Raw genomic sequence first — 22,789 nt, forward strand, 5'->3', positions numbered from 1 at the left:
TGGCAATCTGGTTATACAACTCCGAAACATGTCATTACAGCAGAGCAGCTGTAGGGGGAGAACTACTGAGCATAGCTCTCTGAACCACTGTGGCCTTGAAAGCCACAAGTCACTGCTCCCCTAACAAAATGGATCCCATGAGCCACACTGTCTTCGTGGTGTCCCGTCTCAATTTCATACAAGTATGTCTAACTGGGGACCTAGAATGCCTGCCTGAGCCCCCAGCTACAAGGAAATTTTGGAAATTATGTTTTACTCTTCTTCTACTCTATGGAGAGAAGATCCAGAGTGGGAAGTTGTCAGAGTGGATGGATGTTCAAGCAGTGCTAGGTATTCAAAAAAGGAGAATAAATATCTACTTAAACAGGGGTTAAATTATTTTTTTATTTTTCTGTATGGTCAAAATCGTTCAGAATTTTTTAAAAATCGAAGTATAAATTCACCAAGGGGATGGGAGAGGAAAGCTGCAGCAGATGAGAAATTTCCAAAAGATGGGACTAATAGAACAGCAGAGGATGTCACCACTTAGAATGTGGACAGAACCTGTCAGAGAGACAGACAACCTGCCCAGATGAGCCTGGAGAAGCTCCGGTGGTAGAAGACAGAAAACAGAAGAAGGGCTAAAAAGAAAGGAATTAGAAGTCTATATACAAACCAGCTGACCTTGACCCCTCATCCCCATGAACCCCAGTATTTCCCCCCAGGTAAACTAATGGAAGGATCTCATGAAATAAGTGGGAGCACTATCTGGGAAGAGTGAGAGCAGTCAGTAAAGACATCTATGACCAAGGCTGAAGAGCTCTTCATTCTAGCATTGAGAAAACCCCCATCATAACTGTCAGTGGTATAAGAAGTTCAATTAAAAAGATTAGGATATAAATGAAAAAGAGGGGGGAGGGGAAATACAGGAGACCAATACAGAAGACCCAAAATCTAATAAAAGGTATTAGAGAAACAGAAAAGAAAAATATTTAGAAATAAAAACTTCCTGGAGCTCAAGAGATATCAAAAAAAAATTTTTTTTAATCTAGATACAGACATAAAATTTACCACTTTATAACACCAAGAACATTAAGATCCTAAAAGTATCCAGGGTGTGTATGTATGTGGGTAGATGGCAGGGTGAATGGTATGAAGGCAGGGTTCCAGAGAATAGCTTATATAAAAAGGAACACAATCAGATGAGTATCAGATTTTCATTAGCAACATTGCCAGAAGATACTTGAGTTGCTTTCAAAGTCTTGACAGAAAATTATTTTTCAATCTGTAATTCTCTACCAGCCAAACAGCTGATCAAACTTAAGTTTGCAAAACAAAGGTACTTTAGACATGCAAGGGCTTAACCTCTTAGATGTTTTTTCTCAAGATGTAACTTACTGTGGACTCCAGCACAATGAAAAAGTTAATAAAGCAAAAGGAAGATACAGTCTCTAGGAAGAAGTAGATCCCACCCAGGAAAGAAATAAATTCAGAAGAAACCTGTACACTACACCCAGGAAGAAATTTTTTGGCAAAAGTTTTAACAGACTGACAATCAAGACTTGCCCCAGTCACGGGAAAGCAGAACTCTGTTATTGGGACTGTCATTTGGCAAAACCTTTGGGAGGCTAAGATCTGGTAGCATCTGCCAGTAACTCTATCAGAAATCTATTCCTACAAAGTATTTATATGTGAGGCAGTGCAGAGGACGAGTGAAGTTACTTGGGTCTAAATTCCGGCTTTGCTATTGGCCAGTTCTATGGTCTGTTTCCTCATTTACAAAACAGAAACACTTTCTCAAACGTTGTGAGGATTAAATAAGAGATTCCATGTGAAAGGCTTAGCATCATGGCCAATATATAATGAATATTCAGTTAATTAGTAAATTCTCAGTTAACCTATCCACAAAACACTTGCACTTTTGTGTTTTTGTTTGTTTGTTTGTTTTTAAGATTTTATTTACTTGTCAGAGAGAGCGAGCGAGAGCGAGCACAGGCAGACAGAGTGGAAGGCAGAGTCAGAGGGAGAAGCAGGCTCCCTGCGGAGCAAGGAGCCCGATGTGGGACTCGATCCCAGGACGCTGGGATCGTGACCTGAGCCGAAGGCAGCTGCTTAACCAACTGAGCCACCCAGGCGTCCCAAACACTTGCACTTTTGTACAAAAATATTTATTGTGCCATTGCTTAAAATGGCAAAAATGGAAACTAGTTTTATGATCTTTTATGTTTTTAAAAGATCCCATTTGTATTTATACATATATGTTTATACATGTAGAAAAAGGACTGAACAGAGAAAACATGTCAAAGTGTCCTATCTGGGGAGTCAGAGAGGACAGGGTTGTTTCTGCACAAAATTTTTACTGTGAACAGCGTAAGTTGTTTTAAACTTTAAAGAAAGTAAAAAGTAAATAATAATAATAGAGGGAAAATAAACATCAGTATAAGTCTTAGGGAGAAAAAAGATAGTAAATTTTCTTTTTTTAAGATTTCTTTATTAATTTAGAGGGAGTACTCAAGGAGCGGGAGGGGCAGAGCCAGAGTGAGATAAAGAATCCCAAGCGACTTCCCCCTGAGCATGGTGTCCATATGCTGAGCATGGAGCCTGACAGGGCTCAATCCCATGACCCCAAGATCATGACCTGAGCCAAAACCAAGAGTGGGACACCCAACCGAGACACCCTGGTGCCCCAATAGTTAATCTTTATAAGAACACACAAATATTTCATATAAAATTTTTATTTTATTATACATATTTAAATTTTAGGAAGTTATTAGGTCGATGCACTTTCCTCTGTAGGTTTAGTTTGATCTTCAGTTACCTGTAAATACATGAATACTTTACTTTTCTAATAAATAACCACTTTTAGTTTTACTCTTCCCCCACCATTTTAAATCATTCCATAGTCCTTTTCCTATTACCCTTGGTCTTTCTCCTTCATTAGTAATTATTACAGAAAGTTAAACAGAAAAAGAAGAAAATGCACAAGGCCAGGTTCCCAATATAGATTATCATGTAAAGTACAACAATTTCATTAAAAATATAATCTGAAGCATATAGCTAGGCTTCTCCAGTCTGTCATTTTATTTTTCAATTACAAAATGAAATCACTCACGTACGAAAAATACCAGCAATGCTGTCACACAGTATTTTAAATCAGTGGATTTTCTTGGGAGGTATAATTCTATTTTAAATATGGTATATTACAGGTTTAGTAGAAGTAGGTATCTGTACATCCACATTTCTACTCTGTGTCACTCAAACACATCAAACAGCTAAACTTACTCCTCATTACCCTGACACTCACCCCACCTCCAGCATTATTTATCCCTGTGAAGGTCTCTACCCAGCTGCCCACACCTGCTATTCGAGAATCCACTGTTCTCTTACGTGCATATTCAACCAACAGTCCTACTAATTCTACCTGAGTGACTCTCACTGCCACACCTAAGCTTCAGGACCTCACCACCTTCTATCCCTCTAACAGGACTGCTAGTTTAAGCCACAGCTTTCTTCCATGCTGCTTCAGAGTAAGCATTTAAACACAAACAGCTGACCCATAAGTTACTTCCTTTTTCACATTCCCCAGTAGCCCCCAATCACTTCCAGGAGGGGAATGCCAATTCTTTAGCATGGAAGACAAGCCCCTCTTCATACACTATTTCCAACAGACTTTGCTGGATTCGTCACCCACCCTACAGAAGACTGTACATTCAGATCCATCTTCTATTCCTCTCTCTCTCCATTCCTCCATCTCTCTAGGCATTATCTCCTCTGAGATAACCACCAACCCAACCCCAAGCAAATTATCTGCCAGGCCCACTTTCAGTCATCCTCTAAGCCAACTTAAGCAACTCCAATCCCTGGGAACCCTCCTTAGCCGATCCTCCAGCTTAGTCCAGGTCCTTTGCTGTATGCCAGAATTCCACTTGTACACCCAACTGTCAGCTTGCAAGTCTAGTTTCCATTAAAGTAGCCTCCCTGAGGCCAGTAAGTAGGTTTTATTCATTTCTTTACCTACAGCTCCCGGCACATAACACACATTCGACATGTCTATGCTAGTTGAATCGATGCACCATATGTTTAACCTACTCCCTTTAAACAAAATGGACAGAAGGAAATTGAACCAGAATAAATTTTGCAAAAACAGCTATTCCCTGATTCCTATTACATACTCTAGGTTACTACCCCCACTATTTTTCTACATCTATTATAAACTCATTTCTCCTCTAGTTTCCTAACCTAAAATGATGATTATGGTGAAGGGGATCAAGAGTGCACTTAATCGTGACGAGCACTGAGTAATGTATAGAATTGATGAATCGTTGCACTGTACACCTGAAACTAATATAACACTGTGTGTTAATTACACTTGAATAATATATATGTATATATATAAATTAAAAATAAATAATAAAATGATAATTGTTACCAAAGAAATAAAATTTTTCTATCCATTCAAAAGTACTTTCTTTTCATGAGGAAATTATATGTACTCTTTACACAAGAACATTATGACTAAGTGCCTCAATAATAAATTCTATCTGTAAATTCATTAATAGAGACTAGGTTTGTACATCATCATAAAAAATTATCAATACTTACCAGGTAACCCATACACCAAAGGTTGGGCTCAAAATTTGCCATGACACATATATAATAAACCCTGAATGGGTTAACAGACTGAATGTAAATGCACTAGAAAAAACAACTGAAAAACCATATGAAGAGATATATAATCAAGTGGAATTTGTAAGAATGGGTATTTGTTCGGAGGTCACTTTGCAAATGGTTCATGAAGACAGTAAGACTTGGATGAGGTACTGAAGAATAAGTAGGATGTATTCATTCACAGAGAGGAGGAGAAAAGGACAGAGAGTCCAGACAGAAAAAGTGCCATGAGCAAACAAACTTGAAAATAAGTCGGAGTTAATAATGTTAATATATATTTGAAAGTTACTGAGAGTAGATTTTAAAAGTTCTTACCACACACACAGAATATGTAACTCTGTGAGGTGATGGCAATGCTAACCTTATTGTGGTAATTAGTTTGCACTACATACAAATATAGAATCATTACAATGTACATCTTAAACTTACACAATGCTATATATATATCAATTATAAAGCTGGGAAAAAATAAAGTGATATAAGACTGCAAACTAAAAAAAAAAAAGAAGAAGAAGAAGAAGAAAAAAGATAGTTTGATATATGCTTGCAAGCTTGAGTGGAAAATCAGGGTAACTAGGAAGGGTTTATGAGGCCAGATTACATGGACCAGCTATTCAATGATGTACGTAAAGGACGAGCACTTAGCCTATGAACGAGTAAATAGGGATAGCAGAGGTCAAGAAATACAATCACTCCTACTGGTGAAATCACAATCATCCCTACTGTGTCAGTTTAAAGGCCTGACACAAAATGAACTACAAAACACAAGAACTCAAATACTATTCTTCAGGACATCTGCACATTTAATATGTCAACCAATGTCAAGGCAGTTTCAAAATATATCTGACAAACTTTAATCTTCCCATGCTCATTAAGTCTACAAAAAAATTATCAAAGACATAATTAACATCACTGGACCCTCTAAGAACTATTACTACTATAGAGCAGCATTCTTCTTCTTCAAGTTCTACAGTATCATCTCCATGATATTAACAAACAAAAAGAGAAGAAATGCCAAATTACAACTATTCTCTTGCCAAGATACTACTGGGGTCACCAACTATAACACTGCTTTAGCTATTGAGACAACTAATTACTTTTTTCTTTTGTTTTCTTTTCTTCTCTTTTTTATTTGTTGTGTTGTTGCTTGATTCCAGTAAAAATTTCTTCATGGAACAGTAGTCATTAGCCGTCAAAAACACTTACCATTTTCCGAGATCTTTCCAACAACTTATTCCATATCGTAAAATGTGCCTTGAAAAGAAAAGATTCACTATGAATTAAATAAAGCAATGAAGTTAAAATAAAAGGAAATGAGTCTTAAGTAGGTTTTAAACAAAACAAATACATAAGAAGTCAGGCGGTACTAACGAGCCTAAGTAGTTACAAAAGTAGATTCGAGGAGGAGAAAAGGTACTTTACAGGACAGCTGCTGTGTCTGGCATGTAAGAAAAGCAGACATAGCACTGAAAATGCCACTCGTCCTCTTTTCTCCTTCCTAATCACCACCATCGCAGACAGCATTCCTTCTAATGGGAAGCAAAACTCTGCCTCATTTTCCCATGGGCTGTAGTTCTTTCCCTAAATAGCCATTTTCAACAAACTAGAGGTCATTCTTCAAACCACTAGCAATCACAAGGAGAGGTTCATCAAGAACTGATGTGACCAGTGTTGACCGACGGTGACACCTTCACACTGAAATGGCAGTTTTAGAGGATTTAACACATTACCTTAAAGAACAAGTAAAAACTAATGGAGACAAAATAATTATAGAACCAATTACTTAATCCTTCAAAATTGTATATAGTTGGGGATTCTCAGAATGCACAGATGAAAACTGTGTAAAATGCATTAAGGACTGCATCAATTTTACTAAGTCATTTAAAGGTGATACTGAGGGATACGGGTGGGCCAGTGACTATGTCTCACTGAATGACCTGGTAAAATCTATGATAAAAGATAAAATTACTGTATGTACATGTAAGCCCTTCTGGAGAAAAGAGCAGCATTGTATGTTTAAAGGGAAAACCACACCTGACTCCAGCAGAATGGACAATGGGTGCAGACCCTCCGGTGTGGCTGGAAGCCGGTGGATGATGGAGAAAGTGGTATGCGAGGTCAGAGAGGCAGGCAAAGGCCAGATAATGTAGGGCTTTGTGAGATAACATACAGGGCTAGGATTTTTTTTTTTTTTTAAGATTTTATTCATTTCAGATAGAGAAGGAGAGAACACAAGCTGGGGGAGAGGGAGAGGAAGAAGCAGGCTCCCTGCTGAGCTGGAAGCCCAATGCAGGGCTCAATCCCAGGACCTGGAGATCATGACCTGAGTGGAAGGCAGATGTTTAACCATTGAGTCACCCAGGTGCCCCCAGGGTTGGGATTTTTATAAGAAGCCCCTGGAATGTATAGGGCAAAGGGATTACATGATCTGATTTGTATATGAAAAAAGGTCATTCTGGATACTAAGTAAGGAATGTGCTTCAGGGGCCAGAGTGAAATCAAGGAAGGGGTAGAGTAAGGCGGGTTGGAAAGGGTGGTGGTAGCAGATGTGATGCCATGCGACAGAGGGACTCCGACAGAGGGACTCCGGGCATGTTTCAGTGTTAAGAATTTAAAGGCCTTGCTGATGAATGGGATAGAGCATAGATGGGAGGGAAATGGAGAATCAAGGATTACCTCTCAGCTAAGTAGATGGTGAAATGCAGAAAGCTAGCAAAGGAAACGGGTACGTGGAGAAAAATCGCACGTGTCAAGGACAAATGCTAAAAAGTACAAAATGTTGATGAATGAGATGAAGGATTTAAATGAAAGATATACTATGTTCATAGACTAGAAGATACAATTTAGTAAAGACATCAATTCTTCCCAAATTGATACACAGGTTAAATAAAATTCCTATCAAAGTCCAGTAAGACCGGTCAAAACAGAAAGATTATCCTAAAATTAAATGAAAAAGCAAAGAACCTAAAATAATTTAATCAATTTTTATAAATAATAACACAGAATGAATTCTTCTACCTGATTCAAGAACCGTTTACTGCTACAGTAATCAAGACCATGATACTGGTAGGACAGACACACAAACCAATGGAACAGAATAGAGAACCCAGAAATAGAACCATAGGGATATCCCCAAATGATTTTAACAAGGTGCCAAAGCAATTTAATGGAGGAAGGAAGCCTTTTTAACAAATGATGTTGGATGGGACGCCTGGGTGGCTCAGTTGGTTGGACAACTGCCTTCGGCTCGGGTCATAATCCTGGAGTTCTGGGATCGAGTCCCGCATCGGACTCCCAGCTCCATGGGGAGTCTGCTTCTCTCTCTGACCTTCTCCTCGTTCATGCTCTCTCTCACTGTCTCTCTCTCAAGTAAATAAATAAAATATTTAAACAAAACAAAACAAAACAAAACAAATGATGTTGGAGCAATTTGACATGTATAGGCAAGAAAAATGAATCACAACCTGAATCTCAGACATTATGTAAAATTTAACAAAAAATGGAACACAGAATTAAATATAAAATTATAAAACTGTTAGGGGGAAAAAAGGAAGAAAATCATTGGGCTCTAGGTCCAGGCAAAGAATTCTTTGAATCAACACCAAAAACATGATCCATACACAGAAAAACTGATAAACTAAACATCAAAACTAAAAACTTCTGATCTGCCCAACTTCTAATCTTCTGTTAGAAGGATGAAAAGATGTAATTACGGACGGAAAATATATGTAAACTTGTTATATATATATACAATGAAAGACTAATAGCCAGAATATACTAGGAAAAAAACTCTTAGAAATTCAACAGCAGTAAAAAAAAAAAAAAAAAACTAATTAGAACATAAACAAAAAAAAAAAAAACAGACATTTCACCAAAAAAAATATACAGATGGTAAACACATGAAAAGTTGTTCAACAAAATTAGCCAACAGGAAAATGCAAATTAAAGCTACAGTATGAAATCACTACGAGCCTATCATAATGGCTAAAAACAGTGACAATGTCAAATGCTGGCAATGATCAAAAAACTGATTACTCACACACTGTTGATAGGAATGGTCAAATGGCAGAGTCACTCTGGAAATCAGTTTGATAGTTTCTTAAAAAACTAAGTATATGCCTACCATATGAGCCAGCAATTGCACTCATGGGCATTTATCCCAGAGAAACGAAAACACATATTCACAAAAATGTTCATAGCAGCTTTATCCATAATAGCCAAAAAACTATAAAAAAAAAATATATATATATCCCTTAACAGGTGAATGGTTAAATAATACACAGTAGGTCTATACCACAGAATACTATACAGCAATAAAAAAGAACCAACTACACAACAACCTTGATGAATCCTCAGAGAATGATGCTGTGAGAAAAAAGCCAATCCCCAAAGATTACATAACGTATTATTCCATTCATGATATTCCTAAGATGGAAATTTGTAGGAGAGAGCAGACTAATAGTGGCCAGAGGTGAGGAGGTGGAGGTGGGGCAGAGAAGAGTGGGTATGCCTATAAAGGGCCAAAAGGAGGGAGCCTTGTAAAGAAATTGTACTATATCCTCATTATGTCAATGTCCATACTCTGGCTGTGAAACTGTACTGTTAGTTTTGTAAGACGCTATCATTGGGAAAACTATGTAAAGGTAACTTGGAATCTCTGTATTATTTCTTATAACTACATGTGAACCTATACAGATTTTGAATTATCTCAAAATCCAAAGTTGAATTTTAAAAAAAAAAGGCATTAACAAGGAGTGGGAACAATATGGAAAATAACAGACTCTGGGTCATAAATAGATTAGGAAAATTAAGGAGAAAAGTCTGCCAAACCTAAACCTGAAAGACATTCCAGAAGGCCTTACCAATATGCACTCCAATAATCTTCAGTGCTCCCTCCTTCCCTATACTAACTCGAAAAATTAAAATTACTATCCCAGTTTGATTCAACTTTTTCAACTAGTATTTCTTTTGTGAATGATCAGTTTACATTCCAGGGAAAATTGTTTTTATCATAAACCTGAATTTACAAAGTATTACTGTCACACAACTTAATGAAAATTAAAATGTCTGTCCTTCAAACTGGTATAAAATCAAGACCAGAATCACAATCACTCCCCAAACTGGACGATCTGAAACTTTAAACTTTACTTACTCTTAAGTGTACGGGTAAAGACAGACCCTGGAATCTTCGTACAAGACCCAATGGGGTGGCTTGAAGATTATGAACTGCCGACACTTCATACTGGAAACAAATACTTGTTCTTGGGATAAGAGGACCCTCACTCACATCAATGAAGTCACCAAACCTGATTTGATTTTAAAAACAAACACATTAAACCTCAAAATGAAACCATTTACAGTAGTTTAGAAAAAATCTATTTATTCTCTTTGGGACAATGTCCCCAAGTCAAGAACATTTCATGTGGGTCAATTCAGTCTCTACTGCTCCTGACACAATAATCTCAAGTGAGGAGGCTAAAACTATGAAAATTAAAGTCAAGTGAACCCTGTTCTTCATTAGCACTGATAAAATTTTACAGAGATTTTTAGACCACTGAATGTAACATGCTATCGAAGGAATCCAATTTCTAAAACCCTGTAATCTATAACCTTGTAACAACTCATTGTAATAGAGTTAGGAACTCAATGTATAAAACAGATTGTCCGAGGAGCAGCTTTGTAGAAAAAAATTAACTCTGAGCCAAGAAAACATGAGACTGAGAAAAAAAGATATAGGTCACAAAGTCACTTCTGCGCATGCATTATGCATTGTCTTATCTCCCTCATCCCTGTATCAGAAAGCACATTCCTATTTTACTTACTTATATGTAACATAAGTAGTAATTAGTATTGACATTTGTGAATACACATGAATTATGTTCAATTCGTAGCAATGAATATTTTGCCCAATTTCAAAATTAACTTTTGAAAATCACATTTTTAAACAATGGTTTTCAACTCTTAAACAATGGTTTTCAACTCTTGAAATGCTGAAATAAAAATAACAAACAATAGAATGAGGAACAGAAACCAGAACTGCTCCTGAAGATAATTTAAATCATCCAGTTACCACCCTACAAAAACAATGAACAAAGCAACAGAAAATAAGATAATGAGAATAACAAATTTGAGTACAAATGCATCTTTTGCAGTCATACACCACATTGGGTAACCACAATAAAGCTACATCTTCCTATAAATTAGCATGACAGCCAATTTATTTTTACTTACCTGTGTAGCTTAACTATTCTCTCAGGGTTCTGAGACGCCTTCTCTTCTATGAAATCCATTTTGTACCTAAAAAGTGGCAAAGAAAAAAAAATTTTACTTCTAAATATACAAAATTTTTAAAGGACCCCTCCTTTTCTCTTCCCCTTTGGCCATAGTTTTTGAAAGAGGGGTTTACACTTGGAGCCTCCCCTTCATGCCTCACGTCCTTCAGTCTGGCCACGATGTCACAACTCCACCAAACTCCATCTCTCCGAGTGCTCTTTTCCTCTGGCTTCCATGACACTCCCTACTGCTGAATACTTTAACTCTCTGGCCACTCTTCCCCCTCTCCACTCTCTAGTGGACCTGTCCTACAGCCCCTTTTCACTAAGTAACCTCCCTGGGCTAGCTCCTTAACATGCACAGCTTTAATCCCACTTCTGTTTTCCTCCTTCCACAGTTCAGCTTTTAATCCACATCCCTCTTATGAGCCTTGAACTACATATCTAAGACCCTCCTGAACATCTATTAGACTGTTTCACAAGTACCTTACACTCTGCAATTCTCACACAGAGCAAAAATTTACTCCTTCTTTTCCTGCCAAATGTATTCTTACTCCTGAGTTTCCTAGCTTAGTAAATGACACCGCCAACTACCCACACGTCTAAGTGAAAAACTTCAGAGATTTCCTTGATTCCTGCTTCTCCTGCCACACCCCCTCCATCCAATTCATTGCCAAGTCATGTCAATTCTACGGCCTAAATGTTTCTCAAATCTACCCAATCCTGTTACTACAGCTAATAGCAGAGATGGAACTGCACAACCCAGGTTCAAATCATAGTTTTACCACTATTAAGAGCCCTCTTTACCCCAGAGCTAAAGGAGTATTAGGAGGGTGTGTGTCAAAGTTGGGAAGCATGAGTTGACGTGAAAACATCCACTTACTGCCATACCCCTTCTGCCAAAGCCCCCTATACATTATTAAGGGAGCCAGTTCCCTTAATATTGGTCCCTCTTGACCCACCTCTAAGAGATGCACATGTCCCCTGGGAGTCAAAGCCATGTAAGGCTCCCCCTACAGCAGAAGGCCTAATCACTGACCTACCTTAACCATCCAAAATTCTCTATTCCCTCAAACTTGCCCCCAAACCATCCCTAAACCTCCTTCCACACATTCAGCTAACTTTCCTACAAGCCCTCCTAGACTTGTAAAGTGGAGTGGAGAGAATGGGAAATCTCATGGAATGAACATCTAGAGTACACTATGGTGGCTATGGAGCACTTAATGTAATTAGCCCGAAATAAAATGTGCCTTCAGAGTAGAGGGGGGCGCCTGGTGGCTCAGTGGGTTAGGCCTCTGCCTTCAGCTTGGGTCGCAATGTCAGAGTCCTGGGATCGAGCCCTGCATGGGGCTCTCTGCTCAGCGGGGAGCCTGCTTCCCCCTCTCTCTCTGCCTGCCTCTCTGCCTACTTGTGTTCTGTCAAATAAATAAGCAAAATCTTAAAAAAAAAAAAAAAAAAAAAAAAAGTAAACTACACGAGATTCTGAAGACCTAGCATGAAAAACTGTAAAGTATCATCAATTTTGTAATATTGATCACATGCTGAATTACCATTTTAGATATATTGTTTAAATAAAATGTATTACTAAAATTAACTTCACCTTTTGACTTGTTTAATGTAGCTACTAGAAAATTTAGTTATATAGATGGCTTACATTATATCTCTATTGGACAGCATGACCCTAGAATTGTAGCACAGGAAGTATCTTGGTATGTTCTAATAATACAAGGAATTTTCTTATAGAATCAATGGTGCTTTGGGTCTATAGAACTACCTGCAGTCTAGTTCAGTTAAACTAGTATGTTCCTACTGCTTTCTTAGTACACTGGTTCCAGGATATGCGAAATATTATAAACTAACCCTATGCAAACTTACATCTCATTTTATAAATACCTAAAGAAATTCCAGCCCATAACCTTGAATGAATTGCAGGGGTATATTCTGTCTTAAGAATCTAGTATCTATGGGGGCGCCTGGGTGGCTCAGTGGGTTAAGCCGCTGCCTTCGGCTCAGGTCGTGATCTCAGGGTCCTGGGATCGAGTCCCACATCGGGCTCTCTGCTCGGCAGGGAGCCTGCTTCCTTCTCTCTCTCTCTGCCTGCCTCTCAGTGTACTTGTAATTTCTCTCTGTCAAATAAATAAATAAAATCTTTAAAAAAAAAAAAAAAAAAAAAAAAAAAAAAAGAATCTAGTATCTATGTTATTTTTTTGCAATGAAGATTTCCCTAATTAGTTCTAATTTCAATTAGATTAATATTAAAACATAGTTTATGTTGTTACAATTAGTAGAAGGTGGTAAAGTTTAAGTTTTCTGAGTGAGAATGGGGACTGAGGACCCAGGGAAGATTTAAAATGTTGGCAAAGAAAATCCACCAGATGAATAATTCTGGTGCAGAAGACTAAGACCTGGCTATGTGAATGCTTTATTTTGGTGTTAGCTCCCTCCAGAGGACTGGCATTCTCTATCTCACCCCTGTAGGAGGGTGAGAAGGAAAGGCTGCCAAATGAACAAAATGATACAGTTCCATGGATGCTATCACTTCATGATGAAAGGAAAAAGGGGAAACACACTGCAATGCTGCTATGAAGTGAAGGACTTCTCTGGTCAAAGAAACAGAGAAGTAAGACAAACAGAATTATCGAGGGGAGGTCTTTTCTCTGTGAAATAAGCAATGAGATGAATCAAAGTAAATACGCTGGTACAGAAAAAGAGATCTGAGAGCTAAAAATAAGTGTCCTTTACACATCAGATATAGAGATTCTTAAGAGCTAAATTTTCTTCATTACATATAATTTCAGGAGGTTGAATCTCACTTCCAAGGGAGCCAACACTTACTTGTTGTGCTGAAATATTTCTAATGCCACTTTTGCTTCCACTTCCAGAACTTCAAATGGAAGATCTTTATAAATTAAAGTGTGAGCATCTTTCGTGAAGGAACGTAGATTCTCCTTCAAAATGAAAGTATTAACTTTTTGTAACAATTGACTTAAAAGCATTTCTCCATAAGGCAGATAAAACTGTATGCTAAATACTATAAATCCAACTAAAAGAAAAAGCAAAAGCAACTTTGTTAGGAGTTATTAATTTATAACAATTAAGTATTCAGACCATAAATTTAACTATTGAAACTTGTAATTTACTTGTAATTAAGATATTAGCCTATATTAATTATTATAGATAATCCTACAAAGAAATCTTAATAAACATTTCATTCAAATTATACAACCCTTACAGTTTATTAAAACATGATGCAATTAAAAATGCTAATAAAAACATACAAAAATGTGTTTACATTTTAAGTAAAACTAAGCTTTTTTAAATGAACAGGGAAATTATTGTTTGTCATTCAGAACATTTTACCAGGAAATATAATGTCATCATTGGCCTTGCCCAAAATATAGCATACATTTAATATAAAAATTCATGTTTAATAAAAAGTCACTTTTATGCAATTAAAATGACTGATTAATACACATTAACAATATTTATGACACTTTTAATAAAAGCTGTAACTGAGTTTTCATACTATAAATCATTATTAATACACAAAAGACCAAGCATTGTTACGCAAGTAATTTTTGTAATAAAATTCTTTCCATAAACTTCCTGTTAGATTTTTTTGCATGAAATGACTCTTCTCCATTCTTAAAGGGACAATTTATAACAAAGCCACATTCATGATTTTATACAACTGTTACTTGAATGTAACTCTCCACCACTTTTTCCAAGTGATCCACCCAACCCCATGGTGCCTGTAATTAGTACATTTCTTTTTTATTTAAAGTTTTACATTTAAAAAAAGGAAAAGAAGGCAGCAAGTTTCATACATAATGAGAACTCTTAATCTCATTAGTTCTTACTTAACCCCCCAACAAGTGAGAATCCTTTCTTAAATCTGAGGGCATATCTGAGAGAGAAATTACACTGACACCAGTTCAGAGATCACAGAGTTCCAATCCCTTCCCTGTACCCCCTGCACCTTCCACCTTTCTTTCTACATCTCTTCCCTCTCCCCTCTCTCCCTCTCTTCGCTCCTTCCTGTTTCCCTCTGCTGTCCTTCTTGATATTAACCAATTTAAGCAGGATTATACAAGAAATAACTTCCAAAGCCAGAATTACTAATTACTAGACATAAAAAAAAACTCCAAAATTTTGCAATAAGGAATTACAACATTTCACTAAATCTAAAATATACCATTAAGAAAAAACGCTACCATGCTATCTATAGTAAGATATATTTTTTTTCCAGAGATGTTAAAATGTGAAAAAAATGTACACAGTAGCATTGATAAAATGGTATGGTACATCACCTTTCCTTTCCTGATCTCCAGACTTCCATGTGTAGGACATACAGTTTGGCTTAAGAATCAAGTATTTGCCTCTTCTCCCCAGTGATAACTGAATTTCTAGGCTTGACAATTTAAAGTCATCAGTATACTCTCCTTACAGGGCATCTGATCTAAATCATCTTTGTTAGCCATGTGCTACCCAGTTGCCAGACCAACAAGGACAACACTCATTACACAATCAGATCATTCACCAATTGTCTAGTTTGTTGCTATCTGAGTTCGCTTTGTCGAAGCCTGATTCTTAATTCACTCTATCCTCTACCCTCTATCCCTCCTTTCAGGGTAACCTGTGTGTATAGGGAGATCTCACAGCATGCAACAAGCTAAAATCGTTTAGGGCAGTGGTTTTCAAATTGTGCTCGGATGATTCAAGAAAGTAAGGCTCCAAGCTTCCCACCACTACATCAACCAAGATGGTTAACCTTCTCTATTTTATATTCTGGACATCTTGAAAACCACTATCTTAAGAAACAGAATGAACAATACTAGGAAGAAAGTACTTCAAGTAAGACACAAAACTTCCACACAACTGACCACATTGTGAATACCCTCATTCATCTGCCTCTATCTTAAATTCACTGAAAAAGCCAACAACACAAGTAGGGAGGTAGGTAAGTAGGGTCTTTTAAATTAAATATTCTTAACATGCAGTAGCATTCAACAATTTAGGACTCATTCTAACAACAAAAGGCCCAGATTCTAAAATTAATATTCCAAACACTATACTTACTTTTGTTGGCATCCACTCATCAAGTCTCTTATCCAGAACTACATCATAGCAGAAGGCTCCACAGATTACTGTAAATCCAACCAAAATGAAAGGCAAAGTCAAATCTGTTACAATAGAGTGACTTATTGGGAACAAATATTTAGACCATAAAAAGAAGGGCCAACAATCTCTCTGCACTCTACAAACTATAAAACTGTCACCATTATCCCAGCTCTTGCCAAAGTTCTACAACTTGGCCCCACCCAAAAAACTAATTCACCTTTTGTTAACCCAAAATCACAAGTATGTTTTTCAACATTCATGTTTTCTTCCAGAATAGTATCACTACAGAGATTTCAAATAGTTACTAAACATAAAAATTCCAAAAGAATAAGATATTTAATATGTAGGTGAATGACTAAATGGACATAAAATGTTGAATTTTTTGTGTTCTAAACTGCCTTATTTTTGTTGTTTTGCCTTTCTTAGAATCATTCATTTAGCTTTTTAAATATTTTTGGTGTATATACTTCTATATATTTTTTAAATTACAAATGTGATCCTACTGCACATACTGATGCAAAATCCTAGTTTCACCAAAATTACAAAGAGTGTGAACTCTTGATTCTTCCCAATATGGTTCCTCTCCAGAGTAGTAGATGTTTCTGGTGAAAAAGTGCCACCTAAACACAGCTTTCTCCAGAATTCTATTTATATTCTCATTTCTTCTTCTTCCACATATTTGACTCAGAAATACATGCTTAAAGGCAGGAAACAAACGCGGAGACAATGTAACTACATGAAATTCATATGCAAAAGAAACATTCTCCTCGAATTCCGTTATTACATAATGGACTCCATTAATTAAATAAGACGTTTCATTACCCTTTATAAATGGAATATATGTATGATAGCAGTATATATTATATAAAATTAGACATAAGCTAAAAAAAAAAAAAAAGCATCTCTATAAAATACCAAAAATAGGTATGAAACCACTGAAGGATTATAAAAATATGCATGTGTGTGTGTACATTACCAGGAACTTCTGGAGCTCGGACCAAACTGACCACATATTCATCTTTGAATGCCCTCTCTATCACACAGCCCATCATCATGGCACAAGAACGCCAATAAGCCTGGCAAAATAAAATACACACAAACATAATACATACGAAGATTCACTAACATTTCTTCAGTATTAAAATTTAGGTTAACTTTTGACTTAGGAGCTCTTTCTCTGTCCATCCTCAGCATGGAGCAACAGGGAACATCAGGCCGTGGCATTACCTCTCCCAAGCAACAGGCACAAAAGAATGTGCTGTTAGCAATGTTTCTGTGCCAGATGCCATGCACTATGTTATCAAACAATACATAGTTTTACTATCTGGTTGCAACTTTATGTTTAACCCAAGATAAAGGTAACTTGTTAACAAACCTGTGCTAAAGTAAAAATAAATAAATAAATAGTATTAATATAAACCTGTTTATACCATATATAATAAAGAGGAAAAACTCAACTTTTAAGAATTTATGACTCCTGGGGCGCCTGGGTGGCTCAGTGGGTTAAAGCCTCTGCCTTCGGCTCAGGTCATGATCCCAGGGTCCTGCGATCGAGCCCCACATCAGGCTCTCTGCTAAGCGGGAAGCCTGCTTCCTCCTCTCTCTCTCTGCCTACTTGTGATTTCTGTCTGTCAAATAAATAAATAAAATCTTTAAAAAAAAGAAAAAAGAATTTATGACTCCTACACTCTAACTAACATCACAAGGCACATCACTCAAGTTATTTGTATTTACAGCAAAGCAACCAATTAACTGGGCTTTCATTTTACCAGCACATTTGACCCATGGACAAGCTTAATGTGGGTATCCATGCAATGACCTGATCAGAGTCATAAACAGAAACACAAGTCCCACAGCAGACCTGCCCATACTATGTCCCATACTGGCACCACTATAACTGGGCAACTGACCTTCATAAGCACTTCTCACCTGAGGACTAAAAAACTGGGCTCACTTGGTTGTGTGCAGCAGAAACTGCTCCAGGATTTACTCTACAGAACCACATACCATATATTAGAAATAACAAATCCAAGCTTTGAAGGCAAGTAGCAAAATGCAGCTCATCTATCCTACTTAAATGTTTTTAATGTCTGTTGAACTCCAGAGTCAGAACACCTAGATTAAAATCCAAGCGCTACTATCTCCTAAACTGGTAAGCTAGGTCAAGCTACTGAACCTCTCTTTGTTTCAGTTTACTTATCTAGAAAGCAGGAATAACAGTACCCATTTTTATGGGATTTTTATGAAGAGTAAATGAGTTAATACCTATAAATCAACTAAGATAGTGCCTGATACATAATTAATACATGATGTGAGCTATTATCATGTCTATCATTTTCTTAAGTGTTTCATTTCAACATATACTTATTGAATACCTACTGTATGTAAGTCAAGAACTAGGTCCAACAGGGGACATAATCCCTGTCTTCACAGAGCCAAGAATCCAACGCGTTCAATGGTTCATATTGCAAGGCAATATTAAAATATTATATCTAGAGACATTTATCCAAGTGCTGTGAAGCCCTAAAGAGGGATTCGTTCTGACAAGAAGAAATTGACAACATCCCAAAGAGCAGGTAGCATTTTAATTGAACTATAAAAGAGAAATAGGATTTTAAGAGGGAGGAAAGAAAATACCCAGAGTTAAAGAAGAACATCAGCAAAAGCCAGGAGACTAAACCATTAGTGACCAAGGCCCTTAGTATGACCAGAGCAAAGAGGAAGTAGAAAGCTGCCATGAAAGTAAGCTCGAAAGCAAGGTGGGCATCAGATCATGCACGGGGCTTGGAAAGGAAGGGGAATAACTTTCATGTCCTTCCTGAAAGTTAGCAGGTGGGAAAAAAGTGGCACAATCTTTAGTCATGTCACTTAATGAAACTCTTACAGGGCTACTCAGGAAGACTTTAGAATTAAAAATGGGGGCAGCACGCAGAGTTAAAAAGTTACTGAAAAAATCCAACAATGATCAAAGGCTGAATTGAAGCAGTTTTGGGAATGTAAAGTAGAGAGTGATCAATAAATGTCAGTGCAGCAAAGAGATGAATAGTTAAATAGTTTTTCTCACACCAAAATACAAAGAAAGGATGCCAAGTTCAAGGATTTTTTGAACTGTGGAAACGCCTAATCTAACAAGCAAAACACTGGTTATCTAGTACATTACATTTGACCTTGGCCACATTTGCACATTTAATGGTCTGTAGCAAAAGTATTTTAATAAAAAAAAAAAAAGAAGAAGAAGAAGAAGAAGAAAACTAAGGGGGAAAAAAGAACACAGAGGCAGAAATACCTTATTCACTTCTCCTGGATCACGATCTTTGAAAGTAAGAAATTCAATTTCACAGGATTTGGTCAAAGGTTTATACATGTCCCAAGGCTGTCCGTCCACAAGAGCCAGAATGGACTTCCTGCAGTACCACTCACTTAAATCTAGAGATTTAAAACAGATTGAAGGTCTAAATCTAACAGAACCCAAAGTGAAAACTTACATGTTTAAGTGCTCCATTAAGAAATAAAACAACAGAAAAGCAAAATTCTGCAATGACTTCCTTCAGGGGAAAAAAAGTCTTACAACTTACATCTGTAACTAATAAAAAAATATTCAACACATCCAATATATTCTTACTAACAAAACTGCCCAAACTATTTACAAAAATCATTAAGGCTAAGTCTAATTTCAAATTAATCTGTCAATTATTAAGTAGTAAAACAATTTTCCAAGAGCTACACTTAAATATTAAGAGAGCAGTATCATGGATATATTTGGGTATGTACCCACATAACTTGATAGAGAAAATATCTAAATATATATCCAGAGTAAATCTGGTCTAAATGGCTTTGGGGTCTTGCATCCAAACCACCTCTTACTTCCCTAACATGGCCTGTTCAAGTTAAATACCACTAACAGTTTTTAATTATCAGTACGAATTCACATATAAGCCCATCATCTCTGCCCTGTTCTTTGACCAGAAGGCAAGTGCAACTCCAACCCTGGTTAGATGTTTTTCAAGTACACAGCTACTCACAGAAGGGGTCAAGCTCCTGGTACAGGGTCTAAGTTCCATACAGAGGGGGTCAGGTCTGGTTTTGTTCACTCATTCGTGTACGCAGAACCTAGCACCATGCCTGTAGCATGGTAAGGACTCGAAAGCGTACTGGGTGATGTGAGAAGGTACGAACGACGAGCCAGCATCAGTGCAGGAGTCGAGCCAGCATCAGTGCAGGAGTCGTGCTGAGGGCGCTCACAGGCTTCGTCTCGACGTGCAAAACGTACAAAGCTCCTTAAGGACCTGTACTTTGTCTTAACCTCCTCTGTAATCCTAATGCCTATCACACAGCAACGGTCCAGGAAATGTTCACAAAAGTAGTAAACAATGATCATAAGTACTAATTCAAGTGCCCAAACAACGGAAGATCCAGAGTAATATGCTAGCTTAAGCTTTTAACTTAAATTATTTATTACTTAAATGAAATCATTACTGAGTTTTTCAAAAGTTTAAACAATGCAGCTAGCCCTATATATGAGCACGCATGCTGGTGTACAGATCTATTTTGAAAGTTTTCTAAATTTCAATATGACCAGTTCTATCAAAGGTACTTTAAAAGCATTTTGATGGGGGCGCCTGGGAGGCTCAGGTCATGATCCCAGGGTCCTAGGATAAAGCCCCACATCGGGCTCCCTGGGCACTGGATGCCCTGCTCAGCGGGAAGCCTGCTTCTCCCTCTCCTACTCCCCTGTTCATGTTCCCTCTCTCGCTGTGTCTCTCTCCATTAATAAATAAGTGAAATCTTTTAAAGTTTAAAATAAAAGCATTTTGATCACAAATAATCTATACAGAGGCCCTGTACCCTTCCTGTACACACTGAATCACACAGAGGGCACAGTGATCTCCTTTAAAATATGAACACAACACGTAATTTGACCCTCATCACATGCACCCCATGCAAATACCACTGGCACATTTACTAGGTAGACACATGGCTGTCAAAACATAGTATGCGCAAATCCTAACGCACAAGGAGGCAAGTGGTGAGCAGGTAAGACTGAAAGGCGGCCATAAAGACTAGACACAGGAAAAGGCGGCCAGAAAAGCTGGTCATCCGAGGTCAGGGCTGTCCCTCTACCCCAAATTTCTTTGATGAGCTCCCCACAGTGACCGCCCCCATCACCCCAGGGTGCTGTCTAAAAAGGGCAAGCACACTAGTGACACCTCTGCCTCCTCACGCCTGGAACAGTTAACAGCACCCCAAACCCCGCCGGATTCAAGCGAGTCCGGGGACCACCGGTGCGTGACAAGGCCGGCGTTTCTAGACCCACGGGGAGTCTGAAGAGCTCAAGGCAGCGAACAGAGAGCGAGAGCAAGATGCCCGAGAAAGGAGAAGGTCTCCAACCAAGTTCAGGGAGCAACCACCGAGTCTCGCCTCCCCGGAACCCACTCTTCCGCAGAGGTGACGCAATAAAACAGTCAAAACTGGATCCTGGTTCGCTACTTACGCATGGCACAGTTGTAAGGAGTGGAAATGTTTTTATTCATCACAAAAACCGTGCCAGGGTCGGTTTTCCCAACGTGTTTAACTTCGATCTTCTCGGTGCGAGGAGTGAAGGACAGCTGCCTGTTCTTCTCTTGATTGAAGAGATCGTTCTGCCTTTCTGCCCGTTCGGTCGGGGACAGGCGGGAGGCTGGCGACGTCGCGATCGACCCTGGGTGGAAGTGACAAGCCAGGTCGACGGGGAACGAACGCGCAACGCGGCGGGGATGCCCCACCCCGCACCCCGCTCCTTGCTGGACCCGGGAGGCCACGCCATTTTAAACCGCCGCTTGCCAAAATGCGCTCCGAGGTCAACCTGAGGCGCTTTCCAGGGTTGATGATGAAAAAGGCCGGCGGAAGAAATCCGCACCGGCCCGGACCCCGGCCCGGACCCCCGCCCTTGCACGCGGCCGCCTCCCCGCCCGATCTGCACCGCCCGCCGGTCCGCCGTCCCACTCCGAACTCGAGGACCCCAAGTCAGCCCCGTCGCTGGGAAGGGGAGCAAAGCGGTCGCTCTGGAAGACCCTGGGGACGAGAAAGCTCCAGAGCACGGAGCGCCCTCGCCCAAACGATCCATCCCAGAGCGGGAAACGCTGAGCCTGTTTCCCAAACCCTAAATGAGAGCGGAGGTGCAGTCCTCCAACGGGAAAACGAGCCCCTGTCGCGCCGGGGACGCGGGGTCCTTCCCGGCCGGCCCTGAGCTCCTCCCGCGCCCCCTGCGCCCCGAGGTCTGGACCCTCCGGCCGGGAGCCGGCCGCGGCCGCCACAGCCGGGACCTGAAGCGCCACCTCCGCCCTCAACCCCGTGCGTGGGACCTCCCAGGACCCGCCTCGGGCCCCATCTGAGTAGACACTCCCTCAAGCCTCGGTTTTCGTCCGCTCGGACGCTGACACTCACTCCAGCCAGCCCCGCCACTGGGGGCGGCCCGCCAGAGGCGCAGCCCCCGGATCCCCACGGCCATTGCCGCCTCCTCTGCCGTAAGAATCGCCTCGCGCGGGTCCTCCTCTGCACCCCCTCCCCGGAAACTCTAAGCACGCACCCTGCGTTCCGTACACCAGATTAGTTCCGATGCCCCCGCGCTCGGGCCGCGGGCCGCCGCTAGGGGGCGCGCTTGCGCCTCGCTGAAGATCAGTGCCGGGAGGGCGGCGTGCAGAGCTGGGGTACGTTCCAGGGGCGCGTAGGGGGGCATGTCCGCCAGCCCCGCGGGCTCTGCAGGGAAACAT

The 22,789-nt window shown here is 39.3% G+C and overlaps 1 protein-coding gene across 2 annotated transcripts; it reads right to left on the reverse strand.

Annotated features, from left to right (window-relative positions):
- Nucleotides 1–2,698: 2,698 nt before the first annotated feature.
- Nucleotides 2,699–22,580, reverse strand: MRPL39 (mitochondrial ribosomal protein L39). Of its 2 annotated transcripts, none has more exons than XM_059392181.1 (10): nucleotides 22,464–22,579; nucleotides 21,532–21,738; nucleotides 19,327–19,466; nucleotides 17,017–17,116; nucleotides 15,999–16,066; nucleotides 13,755–13,867; nucleotides 10,879–10,944; nucleotides 9,800–9,953; nucleotides 5,854–5,901; nucleotides 2,699–2,797 (listed from the first exon to the last, which is right to left on the reverse strand). In XM_059392181.1, exons 1-10 carry the CDS (start codon nucleotides 22,525–22,527, stop codon nucleotides 2,750–2,752), a joined length of 1,008 nt encoding a protein of 335 aa, XP_059248164.1. In that variant the 5' UTR covers nucleotides 22,528–22,579; the 3' UTR covers nucleotides 2,699–2,749. The 2 variants fall into 2 exon arrangements, with proteins under 2 accessions (XP_059248164.1, XP_059248166.1); XM_059392183.1 differs by lacking the exon at nucleotides 2,699–2,797 and adding an exon at nucleotides 4,595–4,642 and having other exon boundaries at nucleotides 22,464–22,580.
- Nucleotides 22,581–22,789: the final 209 nt, after the last annotated feature.

This window comes from Mustela nigripes, chromosome 2 (assembly GCF_022355385.1).
Source record: "Mustela nigripes isolate SB6536 chromosome 2, MUSNIG.SB6536, whole genome shotgun sequence".
NCBI lineage: Eukaryota > Metazoa > Chordata > Mammalia > Carnivora > Mustelidae > Mustela > Mustela nigripes.